This window comes from Hemitrygon akajei, chromosome 16 (genome assembly GCF_048418815.1).
Source record: "Hemitrygon akajei chromosome 16, sHemAka1.3, whole genome shotgun sequence".
Taxonomy (NCBI): Eukaryota; Metazoa; Chordata; class Chondrichthyes; order Myliobatiformes; family Dasyatidae; genus Hemitrygon; species Hemitrygon akajei.
Genome location: NC_133139.1, coordinates 26,156,479 through 26,171,539, shown reverse-complemented (window position 1 = coordinate 26,171,539; position 15,061 = coordinate 26,156,479). Strand labels below are relative to the sequence as shown.

Below are 15,061 nucleotides of genomic sequence, written 5' to 3'. Positions count from 1 at the left end.
CTGAAGGTAATGGCATAGATAGATAAGGTTGCTAAGAATGCATGATATACTTGCCTTCATTAATGAAAGAATGGAATTCAAGAGCAGGGAGGTTATGACACAAGTATAAAAAAATCGGTCAGGTCACAATTGGAGTATTATGTGCATTTCTGGTCACTGTGCTTCAGGAGAGATGTAATTGCACCGGAGAGGTTGCAGAAAAGACTAGTAGGTTGTTGTCTGGGAAGGATGGTTTCAGTTACAAAGAGAGACCAAGTGGGCTGTGTTTGTTTATTTTTAAGAGCGAAAGCAGCTGAAGGGGACATGATTAAGGAAAACAAATTAATGACAGCGTTGAGGGTAAAACCAGAAGGCATAGGTTTAAGGTAAGGGGTGAAAGGGTGTTTCAAATCTGTAACACACTGAGTGTGGTGGTGGGCTTCTCTAGACAGGAAGTATCTGGACGAGCACTTGAATCACCAAGGTATAGAAAACTTCTGGCCAGATGCTGGAAGATGGGATTAGTATAAATAAGTACTTGATGTTCAGCATCAGCGTGATGGGCCAAAGGGTCTGTTTCTGACTGAAATTAACAGAGACTCGTGTTCATTTCCTGTAGCCTGCCATATACTGGAGTGCTGCGAGGGTTTAGCACAGACTGTGATCACTACAATAGGACAGGCTATTGAACTGAGGTTCAAGCAGTATTTGCACAGCCCCCCAAAACTGGTTGCTCCACATGACAGGTAAGAGCACTCTAAATGTGCTGTATCATTCAAGTAATAAAGCCTACTGAATCTGATGAGTTGGAATAAAATTTCTCCTTTGATCCCCTGGATGCCATGCTTTTACTGAAAAACAGGTTTCTCTCTTCTCCATGATGTAGGCTGGCAGTAGGGTACGTGTTCCTCTTCTCAGTGTGTCACAGGTGGCATTTGGGTAAAGTACAAACCCCCTTCCTATCGCCCTGTGGAAGAATCGCAGACCTTGATCGTTCACTGTGTGAGGGAACCACTGACACGAAAGACCGTAAAACACTGGAGCAGGAATAGGCCATTCAGCCCATCGAGTCTGCTCTGCCATTTGATCACAGCTGATATACTTTTCCCCTCAATCCCGTTCTCCTGCCTTCTCCTCATAACCTTTGATGCCCTTACTTATCAACCTCCACTTTAAATATACCAAATGACTTGGCCTCCACAGCTGTCTGTGGCAATGAATTCCACTCTAAACACCCTCTCCCTAAAGAAATTCCTCCTCAACTTTGCTCCAAAGGGATGTCCTTCTATTCTGAGACTCTGCCCTCTGGTTCTACACTCTCACTCTATTTGAAACATCCTCTCCATGTCCACTCTATCTATATTAGGTATGTTCTGATGAGATCGCCCCTGCTTTGTCTAAACATCAGCAAATAGAGACCCAGAGCCTTCAGAAACTTAAATGCTTGTCATACATTAACTCCTTCATTCCCGGGATCATTCTCGTAAACTTCCTCTGGACCCCCCCCCCCCCCACCCGCCCCCAATGCCAGCACATTCTTTCTTATATTTGAGGCCCAAAGTTGCTCACAGTACTGTGTCAGGACCATTGCCTTTTTACCCCTCTTCCACCCCCCTGTGGGGATTTGTGGATCACCATCCCATTGCCAACTTGTGCAGTGATCCTGGGACGTCTCAGCGAGGAATGAACTGGACGGTGCAGTGATCCTGGGACGTCTCAGCGAGGAATGAACTGGACGGTGCAGTGATCCTGGGACGTCTCAGCGAGGAATGAACTGGACGGTGCAGTGATCCTGGGGCGTCTCAGCGAGGAATGAACTGGACGGTGCTTAGACCTTGTGTACAGATCAGCTTGTTGAGCACTTTGACATTGCTGTCATAAAAACTCCATCTGAATGTTCCTCATCTCTGCTGACTGTAGGATGACAGGCAGCGAGGAGTCTGCCTGGGGTGAAGAGGAGGAGACAGCAGACCACAATTATTATAATAGTATTCCCGGGAAGCAGCCTCCCCTAGGAGGGGTTGTGGACATGAGGGGCAGCAGACAGTGGCACGTGCAAACCCAGGCGCCGTTCTGCACGAGCACCCAGCAGGTCAGTAATTTATGCTGAATTGTTTGTGCTACATAAACTAGACTTCTACGACTAAAGTCACACAATTACCTTTTTAGTTTTGTTTGCTGTTTTGAAGCCACTCACTCGTGAAATGCTTGGTAATAAATTTAAAGCCTGGCCTGACCCATATCCAACCTGAACCCAGGAAGCTAATTATTGTTTAAGTATTCAGTCTAAATGCTGTTGGCTTGACACTTCAGCTAGTCTTGGATACAGGGAAATCACTCACTAAAATATGACTAGGTTGAAAAACCTAATGCGGTTGAACGAACAACACCTTATATTCCGTTTGCATAGCCTCCAACCTGATGGCATGAACATGGATTTCTCAAACTTTTGGTAATATTCCTGTGGTGAACTACATATACCTGTCTGGACACGCCCCCCCCCCCCCCCACTGACTGCTCCTGTGGCTCCTCCCACTGACTGTGACTCCCCTCACGGTCCCTGGTATAAAGGCGATTGGAGACACAGCCCCGGCCTCAGTCTCCAGGATGTAGTGTGGTGGTCACTTGCTGCTTGTTCTTTCTTCCAGCCAATAAAAGCCTATATCTCACCTCACGTCTCCAAGAGTTATTGATGGTGCATCAATCCCATCCCCTTTCTCCATTTCCCATCTCCTTTTCACTCTCTCACCTCATCTCACCAATCAACTTCCCAGCTCTTAACTTCATTCCTCCCCCTCCAGGTTTCACCTACCACCTCTCCCCACCTTTTAAATCTACTCCTCAGCTTTTTTTCTCCAGTCCTGCCAAAAGGTTTCGGCCTGAAACGTCAACTGTACTTTTTTCCACAGACGCTACCTGGCCTGCTGAGTTCCTCCAGCATTTTGTGTGTGTTGCTAAAATATGATGAATGTATTTCAGCACCCTGAAGTATCCACATAACCCAGCACACATGGCTAGGTCCCATCTGGCTAGATTTTAGTATCTAGGCTCTAGCATTGACCACATCAGAGATTCCATGGGTCCCCGTACTAGTACCATGGGTGCCCACCGATACCCTGTAAATATTAACAACATATATTTTTTGTAGTGGTTGGATGGAAGCAGGTAATGGGGGCTGTAGTGGAGGGCAATGTAGGAAAGGTGACAAAAACTGTGACGAATGGAGGAGGATTCACAAGGAGAGGAGAAAGGGACAACACCCGCCAAAGGTGAGAATTACCTGAAGCTGGAAAACCAGTGTTCATGCCATTGGGTTGGACTTTGTCATGGAAACCAGAGTGACTTTGAGTTTTGTTTTAAGAGTTTATTAACATGATATCATGGAGAGTCTGCAACAGTCTCCACCACCACCCCAACTGATTTTTAGGTTGTACAAAGCTCATAGTTATACAGCAAGACAAACAACACATAATTTTGTTTGGCATCCCACGATCAGTACAAGATCAATCGTTTAAAAGACATGTCAATTATCCCTCAGCACGAGTCTAACAGTCCTCTTTGTTCCGTTATCAGGACTCATAATTTACCCCCAGACGCATCCTCCCTCCTGGTTCCAGGGGTCTAGTATCTTATTAATTGGAGTTCCTGGTACTGCGCTTATCATCCAAGGTTATTCTCGACGTGCATCAGCAGTCTTAAGACCAGCTGCTCCAGAATGGTCAAGTATCCCATCAGACACTAGTTTTAACCATTTCTACCACAGACTTGCTACCTGGTTTTGCCTTGGTAATTGGTGGAATTGGATCTGGTGATCCCACCAACTGATTTGGCGCGCATCTCAGGAACCATCCAACACAGTCTACCACCTCACTTTCCCTACGGGCCTCAAGAGTATTCTGTTCACACCTCTGTAGTTAGCTTGAGGACAGAGATGTTCTTTTACCTAGGCTTCATCCCTAGAGACAGGTTGTGCGACACAGTCCAGCTCTGTGACAGCGTGACCAGACCCATTTTTCACAATACTGGAGACAATGACAAGTTGAGCAGGTAGTGACTCTTGGTATTGCACATGAAACATCTTCATGCAGCTCGAGTCATCTGTTAATACTCTTTTGCTTTGCACATTGTGTCTCTGAGAACATGATCCAGATGAAATAGAGAAGGGTTTAATGACTACTTTGGTGTAGTAGTTGGTTACCGACCACACTTGCACCATGTATAGAGAAATGGCCAAGAGCCATGTCACACCGAGTGACCGGGTGTGGAAGAAGGGGTAATGAACTCGGTAGCTATCTTTCATTTCTCCATTTGAACTTTGTAACCCAATGTCCTAAGCTCAGGGCAGCAGACAGCAGACAGACTGTCACAATCAGGATGCAGCACTGTGTGCAGATGGCAGAAAAGAGGAACACACACTCATATCATTCAGTCATTTGTCTCTTAAAGATATCTTCCTCCTGGTCATACATACTTGCTTGTTCTTCAGAATAAATATAGGCTGAAATCGCTCTGTAACTCAGAGCCTTGCAGATTTCTGCAGGCCCCCCATGATATCATGCTGAATAAAGGTATCACCGCTTGAAGTCTGGTCTTTAGAGTCACTTTTCTTTGACACTAGGGTCGTTTCTGCAATTGAGAAGGAGCACGACACCCACAACTGCAGTTTCAGCTTCACCTCAGCTATACACTTCAACCACTTCTTGATGTGTTTGTAGTAGCCCCTCCCCCCCAGTGTTCCACACATACTTGGGGGTATATGTGAGTAGCTGAAGGCTGTCTGAAATCTTCCTGCTAAGTACAGCACAGGTCTGAACTGAATGAATCATCAGTTTTTTCTCATTCAAATGATGTAGGCTTTGTAGTCTGAGCCAGCCCATCCCTCTTTGCCCTTGAGAAGATGACAGTGAACTGCCTTCTTGAACGACTGCAGTTTGTGAAGTATAGGTTCATCCACAACAGTAGAGTTTCAAGATTTTGACAACAATGGTGAAGGAACAGTGATACTTTTCTAAGACAGGGTGGTATGTGGCTTTGGGGGGGGGGGGCAATTTCCAGTTGGTGGTTTTCCCATGCTGTTGTTGCCCTTGCCCTTCGAGCTGGCTGAGGTCGTGGATTTGGAAAGTGCTGTCCCAGGAGCCTTTCTGCTGTGCGTCTTGTAGAGCAGACTTACCGGTAAGTTAATTCACAGTGACTTGGCCAGAATATTGTAAAACACATTTAAAATAAATGAATCACCAATTATTCACTGTCTCTCTTTCCCACTTCTGCCGATAGAAGAGAATAATGCGGCAGGATTGGAGTACGGTACTGCACATTGCCAGTCAGCCTGGGCCGATTCAGTCTCATATGACTCAGCCAACAAGCCATTCTTTCTGGGAATTTTCTTTGCTTTGAACTGGGAATAGTGAGATCCTGCTCAGAAATAATGTGTGGTCTGGACTTCCACTTTCTGTCATTCTAAAACCTCCAACATAAAGCTCTGGGAGTCTCTCTGTGACTCTGAACTGTTTGACCAACATGGAAGGATTTACAGATTCTTAAAATGAGTTCTGATGAAGGGTCTTTGACCTGAAATGTTAACTTTTATTCCTTTCCAACATATACGATCTGACCTTCTGAGTATTACCAATACTTTTTCTTGTTTTATTTAGATTTCGACTATCTGCAGGTCTGTTTTATTTTCTTAAAAGTATCAGGCTGAATGTACACTGAAGGACAATCCTTTCCTTTCAATAACTTTCCTTGTGGCTACTGATTACAAATCTCCCTGTGTGAACTTTTCAGAAGTACAAATCCTTCCATGATGTAGATCTAAGGTTAGAAGATCCTCTTTAGATCAAGACAAAGACCAAGGCTTCTTTTCAGAGACAAATTACTTTTTGCATATATTTAGTTTTTGAAATTTCTAAGGATATTTAAAATCTATCAACCCATAAATTGCCCCACTAGTGTAACAAATTAATCTCTGTGATAAGTTTCTTTTAAATCTGCCCAGCACCTCCCTCTGATTCACCATCTCCTTCCCTTTATTCCATGATCCTCTGTCCTTTCCCTATCTGTGATTCCTTTTTCTTTAGCCCTTGATCTCTTCCTCCTAGCTTCTGACATTATCCCACCACCCCCACCCAGCCACCGTTCTCACCCATCACCTACCAGCTTATAGATAACAGGTGCAGGAGTAGGCTATTCGGCCCCTCAAGCCAGCACCGCCATTCAATGTGATCATGGCTGATCATCCACAATCAGTACCCCGTTCCTGTCTTCTCCCCATATCCCTTGACTCCGCTATCTTTAAGAGCTCTATCTAACTCTTTCTTGAAAGCATCCAGAGAATTGGCCTCCACAGACTTCTGAGGCAGAGCATTCCATAGATCCACAACTCGCTGGGTGAAAAAGTTCTTCCTGAACTCCGTTCTAAATGGCCTACCCCTTATTCTTAAACTGTGGCATCTGGTTCTGGACTCCCCCAACATCGGGAACATGTTTCCTGCCTCTAGTGTGTCCAATCCCTTAATAATCTTCTATGTTTCAATCAATATGTTTCAAGCTTGTACTCTTCCTCACCCCCACCTTCTTATTCTGGACTCTACCCTCTTCCTTTCTGGTCCTGATGAGGGGCCCCAGCCGGAAACGCCAACTGTTTGTTTGCCTTCACAGACGCTGCCTGGCCTGCTGAGTTCCCCTAGCATTTTGTGTGTGCTAATCATTCTTTTAAGTGTGCCTTACAGGATACAATAGTCAGTTTCCTGTGAGTCACAGACCCCTCCTCGACTCTAACCCATTGTCAATAACCTAACACACTTGTGGGTAATAGTGCACTTTTATTTAGCCTTTAATATTTTTTGATGTAATACATTTTCAAGTTACTTGTAGAAAAGGGTTAAAAAAGAGAAGTCCTTCTGTATCGTTCTGTAAAGCCATTTTCAGTCAGTTCAATTCAGGATCTTTCGAGAAGGTGTATGAGAAGCATATTAAAATGCCTGTTTTATTTTTATTAAACCTAGTTCCAATTCTGGTAATCAAATTGTATGGCTTATTGCCCATATGTGTATTAAGGAATAGAGAGTTATATTTGGAAACAGAAGTGGAAGATTTTATATGTGATAATATGCAAAAAAAAATGCAGAATTTGAGAAGAGGAAACTCAAAATAAGCAGTTTATTCTCTGATCATCGATTGTACCTAATTGAGAACCTTAATCCCAATCGATCATTGATCCAGAGATATGATTTTAACTCCCACTGTAGCTGCTGAGGAATTCATATTCAGGCAATTAAATTAAATCTGCACAAAAAAGTTGGTCTCAGCACTGATATAGCCATTAAACAACTAGAAAGACTTAAAGACGTATTTAATTCATTAATGCTGTTCAGGGAAGGAAATCTTGATCTCCTTCAAAAATAAAGAAAATGCAGATGATGTAAATCTGAAATAAAAGCAAAAAAATGCTGGATGCCCTCAGCAGGCCAGGCTGATCTATGGAAGGAGAAACAGTTGGCTACTCATGTTTAAGATGTGAAACGTTGCCTCTGTTGCTCTTTCCACAGATGCTGCTGATGCACCATCAATAACTCTCGGAGACGTGAGGCGAGAGATAGGCTTTTATTAGCTGCAAGAGAGAACACTATCAGCAGCAAGAGACCATCACACAACATCCTGGAGACTGAGGGAGGAGCAGTGCCTCCAATCGCCTTTATACCGGGGTCTGTGGGAGGAGCCACCGGAGCAGTCAGCGGGGTGGGGGTGGGGGGTGGGCGTGTCCAGACAGGTATATGTAGTTCACCACAGCTGCCTGATCTGCCAACTGCGTCCAACACTTTCTGCTTTTGAACCTGCTGTCTTTATGTGGTCTGGTCTACTTATGGGCCCTAGCTATTACTGCAGAGCACTTCAGCACAGGGACAGGTGCTTTGGGCCTTCCAGCCATTCCCTCAGTCGAAGCTCTCTGACTTGCCAAGTTCCCTCAACATTTTGTGTGTGTTGTTCTGGATTTCTAGCATCTGCAGGATCTCTTGTGTCGCATTATTAACAGTGATCTGGCTCCGTTTTCATCTTTTAAGACTGTGTTCTGGTGGAGTGGATGGCCTCACTTCTGCTGAACCTGTCTAATGTTGTTTCATTACATCTTGTGCAGGCTGAATGAGTTTGTCTTTAGACTTACCTCACTGCCTTCAGTAACAGCGCATAACAGCACACTTAGTAATCGTTGGTCTGGGAATATTATGTGGGTAAGACAGGAGATCCTGGATGAGGATAAATCCAAGGTCAATCTAGTTAGTCCACAACTGCTCTTCTAATGACATGACCTAATCATTATGGAGCTGTTGACTAATCACAGCTATCATTTTCTATTGATTAATCTGCAACACATCCAGACACGAGGCCAGCAAATTCTGATTGATGGAGAGTGCTGTGAACCAGATGTTCAAATTCTGCTGCTTAAACTGTGAAGCATTCATCACAACGTAGCATCAGTGTGGCTCAGATGGATTGTCATTTAGACTTACAGTGTATGCTTGTAACAGAATCTTGTAGGTTCTAGAAACTTTTACACGGGGGTTGCATTTTGACCGGGGTCAGATCTTCAGTTCATAGTGTGCAAGGTACCAGCTGGGCAAACAGCAGATAGCAAGCATTACAAAATTCTTTCCTTTATTGGCCACAGTTAGAACGCAAGAACAGGCAGATTTTGCTAGAACTGTAAAAAGTACTGATTACCCCATTGCTCAAATAGTGTTCACTGTTCTGGCCACCACCACCACCACACAGAGGATGTGCTGGCATCAAAGAGGATGAAGAAGAGATTTATGAGGACATTGACAGGGCTGGATAATTACAGTATAGTGAGAATGAGAAGTTCTTTCAAATGAAGGAGACTGAGGGGAGATTTAATTGAGGTTTATAAACCTCTGAGTGTCTGAGGGGGTAAATAGAACAAACTTATTTCTCTTATTAGAGAAATCTGTAACTTGGGGGGGGGGAGGGAACAAATTTCTTAATTTATAGAATTAGAAGGGAGTTCAAAAAAAAAAAAAAATTTTCCCGGCATCATGGCATTTCAACTGATTGCCTGAAAGGCTTCTGGAGGCAAATCCCCAAACCACGTCCCTGAATGAGCACTTGAAGGATTATAACCTGCAGGGAATGAACCACAGGGTATAATGGGATGAAAGGCCTCCTTATGTGATGTAACTTTGTAGATTTGATAGTGGTGTCTTGGATGATGGTGTTTATTGCTTTAAGGCCCTGACACATTTCTGGCGAGGATTCCTGAGATCAGGGCTCTTACTGCTGGCTCCCTTGTGGAATTTTATGGGTAGTTACTCCTGCAGATCGGTCCTTCACATTACGCGCCTCTCATTCCAGCTCAGCGGTTCGTTGCAGAAGGCAAACGGCCACATACCCCAGCAGAACATGGACGATCACAGTGAAGAGGCAAAACTCTTTGTGGCAGGTGAGTGGCGATCCATTCTCAAAGTCTTTGGCAGAATCCTGAGGCGGGACAGCTCTTAAGGTGGTGGAACACACACCTGAGTTGTATCAAAAAGTATTTCCTCTAGGCACACTATCCTGTTCTCTTCCCTTGATTGCAATGGAAAATATGTAAAGATTTGTGAGGATTTTTCAGGGCATAAGAAAGTTGGTGATGATTAGAAACTAGTTGGAACAAAGGAAACTGAAGAGAGATTTAACTGAGACGTGAGGAGCATCAAATTATTCCTTTTAGCAGACATGTCAAAGACTCAAGACGTACAAACAAGCTGGAGGAACTCAGCAGGTTGGGCAGCATCTGTTGAAACGTGCAGTCAACGTTTCGGGTGAGACCCTTCATCAGGACTGAAGAAGGAGGGGGCAGGGGCCCTATAAAGAAGGTGGGGGGAGGGTGGAAAACCAATCAGAGAAAAGATCAAGGGGTGGGAGAGGGGAAGCAGGAAGGGGATAGGCAAGAGAGGTGAAGAAGGAATCTAAGGGGAAAGCACTATGGGTAGTAGAAGAAGGCAGAGTCATGAGAGGTGATAGGCAGCTAGAAGAGGAGACGGAGTAGAGGTGGGATGGGGGAAAGGAGAGGGAGGGAATGACCGGAAGTTGGAGAATTCGATGTTCATACCAAGGGACTGGAGACTACCCAGACGGTATATGAGATGTTGTTCCGCCAACTGAAGTTTAGCCTCATCATGGCAGTAGAGGAGGCCATGTATGGACATATCTGAATGGGAATGTGAAGGAGAGTTGAAGTGAGTGGCAATTGGGAAATTCCATCTGTTGTGGCAGACAGAGTGGAGGTGCTCGACGAAGCGGTCCCCCAATCTGCGTCGGGTCTCACTGATGTAGGGGAGGCCGCACCAGGAGCAATAGATTACCTCAGCAGACTCACAAGTGAAGTGTTGCCTCACCTGGAAGGACTGTTTGGGGCCCTGAATGGTGGTCCAAGACTCGGAGCCATAGACTTGGATTATTTGGTAGAAGGACTAAACACGGGGGACCTCTTTTGTGCTGGGTGTGGAGACTGCTCCCACCTTAACTGTCTTTTCTAGTTGTCACTCATATTCAAGTGCATGGGCGGGTGACTTTACTCTCACCCCATTCCACAACAGGAGTCTGAGGCCAGCTGTAGAATACTTGGTTGCTCCAGAATATTGGAACTGATCCTGCATAGGGTTGCAGGACCCCAACAGGCTGTCTTATGACAACGTGATACAGCAGAGCAGAGTCTAAGGTAGAAATCTGGGGAAAAAAATGTCTTTGACATCCACATTGATTTAAATCAGGATTGAAGTAGCCAGCATGCACAGGCACTGGCCCAGTCCGGCCCATGTTCCACTATACATCTGCTCTTGTTTTTTTAACTCATTGTGCACTGCTGATGCTCTTGGTACTGTGGATTGTAGGAATGTCGAGTGATGGCTACCTTCGGCCATATGGGAAAGTCTCCTGTGAAGACCACATGTATGTTAATACCCAGTCCCTTGATGCCCAGCAGTGGTTGAATGAAACGTTGGAGGACACAACCAACACTCCTGAGAAGGATGTCTTTGACATGAGTAAGTTTGCTGAAGCTGCTGCCTGGGTCAGAGGTAACCTAAAGACCAGAATCGGATCTTGATGCCGTTTTAGAGAATCTGGGGTTTTAATCCACGAAACAGAAAAAGTTAGCATGGTAGTAGAGGAACTAATTATGATGCCTAAATCTGATCACAGTTCATTCACAAATTTTGTAAAAAGGCTTCACACTCTTCCTTCCCACCTCCAACAATAGTGACTTGAATTGGTTTGGTACTTCTCTGAAATACTGAGAGTTTGATAATAGCCAGTACTGGGAGGGCTATACAAAGGAGGAACCATACTATTGGGGTGTGGGTGGAGGGAGAACAGAGGGAACCTCACCCTGTAGGAAGGGGATTTTGGAAGCAAGACACTCATGTTTCTGATAGTTCTTCCACAGTTCAATTATCATGGACCAATCTGCTGCACTAACCTTGTGCATATCTTCTTTCATTAGTAGTGGATTTACTGATGATACAAAAAATAGTTGTGTTAGCCAATTATGAGGAAGACAGAAAGAACGTGCAAAGTGAGATGAAAAAATTAAGAAGGTGGTCAAGAATTTGCAGATGGAGTATGTGAAGTTATCCACGTTGGATGGAAGAAAATGATTAAGCAAAATATTACTTAAATGGAATGAAGCCATTACATGTTGTGATACGAAGAAATCTGGGAGCTCTAATCCTTGAAACGCTAAAGGTTAGCATGGTAGTAGAGGTAATAATTATGATGCCTAAATGAATAGTGCTTTTTAGTGCACAGGAGACAGAAGTAGGGAAACTTTGAATTGATGTGAGAGCACCCTTCAAGAGGGTGAGCATCTGGCCGAGTACTGAAGACTTGTGCTAATCAATTGGCTGGAGTGTTCACTGATATCTGTAACCACTCGCTTTGACAGTCTGCGGTACCCACCTGCTTCAAGCAAGCTTCAGTTATACTGGTGCCCAAGCAGAATGTGGTAACCTGCCTCAATGACTATTGTCCAGTAGCACTTACATCCACTGCATTGAAGTGCTTTGAGAGACAGGTGAAGAAACGTATCAACTCCTGCCTGAGGAGCAGATTGGATCTGCTCCAATTTGCCTACCGGTCCCCAGCAGATGCCATTTCATTGGCTCTTCACTTCACCCAGGAACACCTGGACAGTGAAGACACATACCTCAGGAAGCTCTTCATTTACTGCTGCTCTGCAGTCAATACCATCATCCCCTCAAGTCTGACCAATAATCTCCAAGACCTTGTCCTCAAACTTGTGTAATTAGACCCTGGATTTCCTCTCTTGCAGACCCCAGTCAGTTTGGATTGGCAACGTGGGTGCAATATGGAAAGCTGTGAGTGAGTGGACAAGAATGTGGCAGATGGAATGTAATATATGAGGCACCATGGCAGAGTAGCGGCTAGCACGATACTGTTACCTGTGGTAGGGGTCGGAGTTCAGAGTTCAATTCTGGCATCATCCGTAAGGAGTATGACTGGGTAGGTTAATTGGTCATTGCAAATTGATTAGGTTAGGGTTTAATCAGAGGTTGTCAGGGGTTGCTGGGGCACCGTGGCTCGAAGGCCTGAAAGGGCCTTCCGTGCTGTATCGCTAAATAAATAAACCAACCACAAGGCATGTGTTTAGCCCCCTGCTCTTCTCACTTTACACTGACGACTGTGAGGCTCAGCGCAGCTCCAGTGCCATTTTTAAGTTTGCTGGCTGTCATTGGCCGAATCAAAGGTGGTGACGAATCAGGATGTAGGAAGGAGATTGTAGATCTGGCCAAGTGGTGCCACAACAGCAACCTGTCACTCAATGTCAGCGAAAGCAAAGAGCTGATTATTATCTACAGGAGGAGAAAACCAGAGGTCCAGGAGACGGTCCTCATCGGGGGATCAGAGGTGGAGGTGGTCAGCAACTTTAAATTCCTTGGCATTATCATTTCAGAGGATCTGTCCTGGGCCCAGCTCGTAAGTTTCATTACAAAGAAGGCACAGTAGTGTCTCTACTTCCTTAGAAGTTTGCGAAGATCTGGCATGTCATCTAAAACTTTGACAAACTTCAGTAGATGCGAGTTAGAGAGTATACTGACGTTGCGTCACAGCCTGGTATGGAAATACCAATTCTCTTTCATGGAAAAGCTTACAAAAAGAAGTTGATCTATCACACAACACACACAAAATGTTGGTGGAACACAGCAGGCCAGGCAGCATCTATCTTCTCCCTATAGATGCTGCCTGGCCTGCTGTGTTCCACCAGCATTTTGTGTGTGTTGTTTGAATTTCCAGCATCTGCTGATTTCCTCGTGTTTGATCTATCACAGTCCATCATGGTTAAAACCCTCCCCACCACAGAACACATCTACAAGCAACACTGTCACAGGAAAGCAGCATCCATCATCAAGGACCCCCAGCATCCAGGCCAAGCTCTCTTCTCACTAATGCCATAAGGAAGCAGGCCCCACACCACCAGGTTCAGGAACAGTTGTTACCCCTCAACCATCAGGCTCTTGAATGAGAGTGGATAACTTCATTCACCCCAATGCTCACCCCCACAACCTATAGACTCACTTTCAAGGACTCTTTAACTCATGTTATTGATAGTTATTGCCTATTTATTTATTATTAATATTTTGCATTTTTCGTTTTTGTATTTACAGTTTGTTGTCAATTTCACATTGCCTTTGTTGTGTGCAGTTTTTCATTAATTCTATTGTGTTTCTTCGTACTTACTGTGAATACCCACAAGAAAATACATCTCAGGGTAGTATATTGTGACATATGTGTATTTTGATAATAAATTTCCTTTGAACTTTGAACCTGTAGGGCATTGGTGAGTTTACTTCTATACTACCACCTACAGTTGGTCTCTGATAATTAAGGATGTGCTTACATTGTTGGCGGTGCAGAGATAGTTCTCGAGGCTAATTCATGGGATGAAATGAAGAAAGTCTGAGCAGGATGGACCTATATTCAATGGTCCCAAAACAGACGGTCTTGACTTGCCTTCTCACTCCTCATCTTTCTGTCAAAGGGCCATTTGAGGACGCTCTGAAGCTGCACGGCGCCACCTCCTGCAGAGGCGGTGGCCAAGGAAATGGCTGCCTGTGGCCAAATCCTGGATCTGCCAGGAATACAGAGGAGGAGCAGCTAAAGCAGGAGCCCTGGTACCACGGGAAGATCAATCGGAAAGTGGCCGAGGCACTGCTGGTGCAGGATGGGGACTTCTTGGTGAGGGACAGCCTGACCAACCCTGGACAGTACGTCCTGACTGGGATGCACAATGGACAGGCAAAGCACTTACTGCTGGTGGACCCTGAAGGAGTGGTGAGCAACACTGTGCGGGTGTCTGGGCAGGGCTACAACCAGTATCCATGGGTTGGGGCAAGGGCAAATCAGCGGCAGGAACCAGCATGTAATATCTCTCTAACACAAGAGGTTCTCCAGATGTGGGAAATCCAGAGAAACACACATAAAATGCTGGAGGAACTCGGGCAGCATCTATGGAGGAGAATGAACATTTGACATTTTGAACAAAGACCCTTCAACTGGACTGGAAAGGAAGGGGAAGGAAGCCAGGAAAAGAACTTGGGCAGAGGGGAAGGAGTACAAACTGGAAGGTGACGGGTGAGAGCAGGTGAGGGGAAAGGTGAGTAAGTGGGGGAGGGAGGATGAAGTGAGAAGCTGAGAGATGATGGATGGAAATGGTAAAGGGATGAATAAGAAGGAATCTGATAAGAGAGGAGTGTGGTCCGTGGGGGAAACAGAAAGAGGAGGGTCACCAGAGAGAGTTGATGGATGGGCAGATGAGAAAAGAGGGGCCTGGAGGGGGGCCAGAATTGGGGGATGGAAAAGAGAGAAGGGGGGTAGAAATGATCAGAAGTCAGAGAAATCGATATTCTTGCTGTCAGGTTGGAGGCTACCCAGACGGGAATATTGGTGTCGCTCCTGCAGTCTAAGAGTAGCCCTCATTGTGGCTGTAGAGGCCATGGACTGACTTGTCAGAATGGGAATAGGAAGTAGAATTGAAATGGGTGGGTATCTGGAAATTCCGCCTGTT

At 45.1% G+C, this 15,061-nt stretch overlaps 1 protein-coding gene across 4 annotated transcripts in view; it reads left to right on the top strand.

The window, feature by feature from the left end:
• The window catches only part of shc2 (SHC (Src homology 2 domain containing) transforming protein 2), a 41,049-nt gene that overhangs the window by 19,930 nt on the left and 6,058 nt on the right, over window positions 1–15,061 (top strand). For 3 of the 4 annotated variants that reach the window (XM_073068474.1, XM_073068473.1, XM_073068476.1), the window contains 5 exons: window positions 599–725; window positions 1,900–2,071; window positions 9,346–9,433; window positions 10,869–11,021; window positions 14,036–14,328. In XM_073068474.1, coding sequence (XP_072924575.1) covers window positions 599–725; window positions 1,900–2,071; window positions 9,346–9,433; window positions 10,869–11,021; window positions 14,036–14,328 — 833 coding nt within the window. The remainder of the gene's footprint in view (window positions 1–598; window positions 726–1,899; window positions 2,072–9,345; window positions 9,434–10,868; window positions 11,022–14,035; window positions 14,329–15,061) is intronic. The other variant, XM_073068475.1, reaches the window with a different exon arrangement.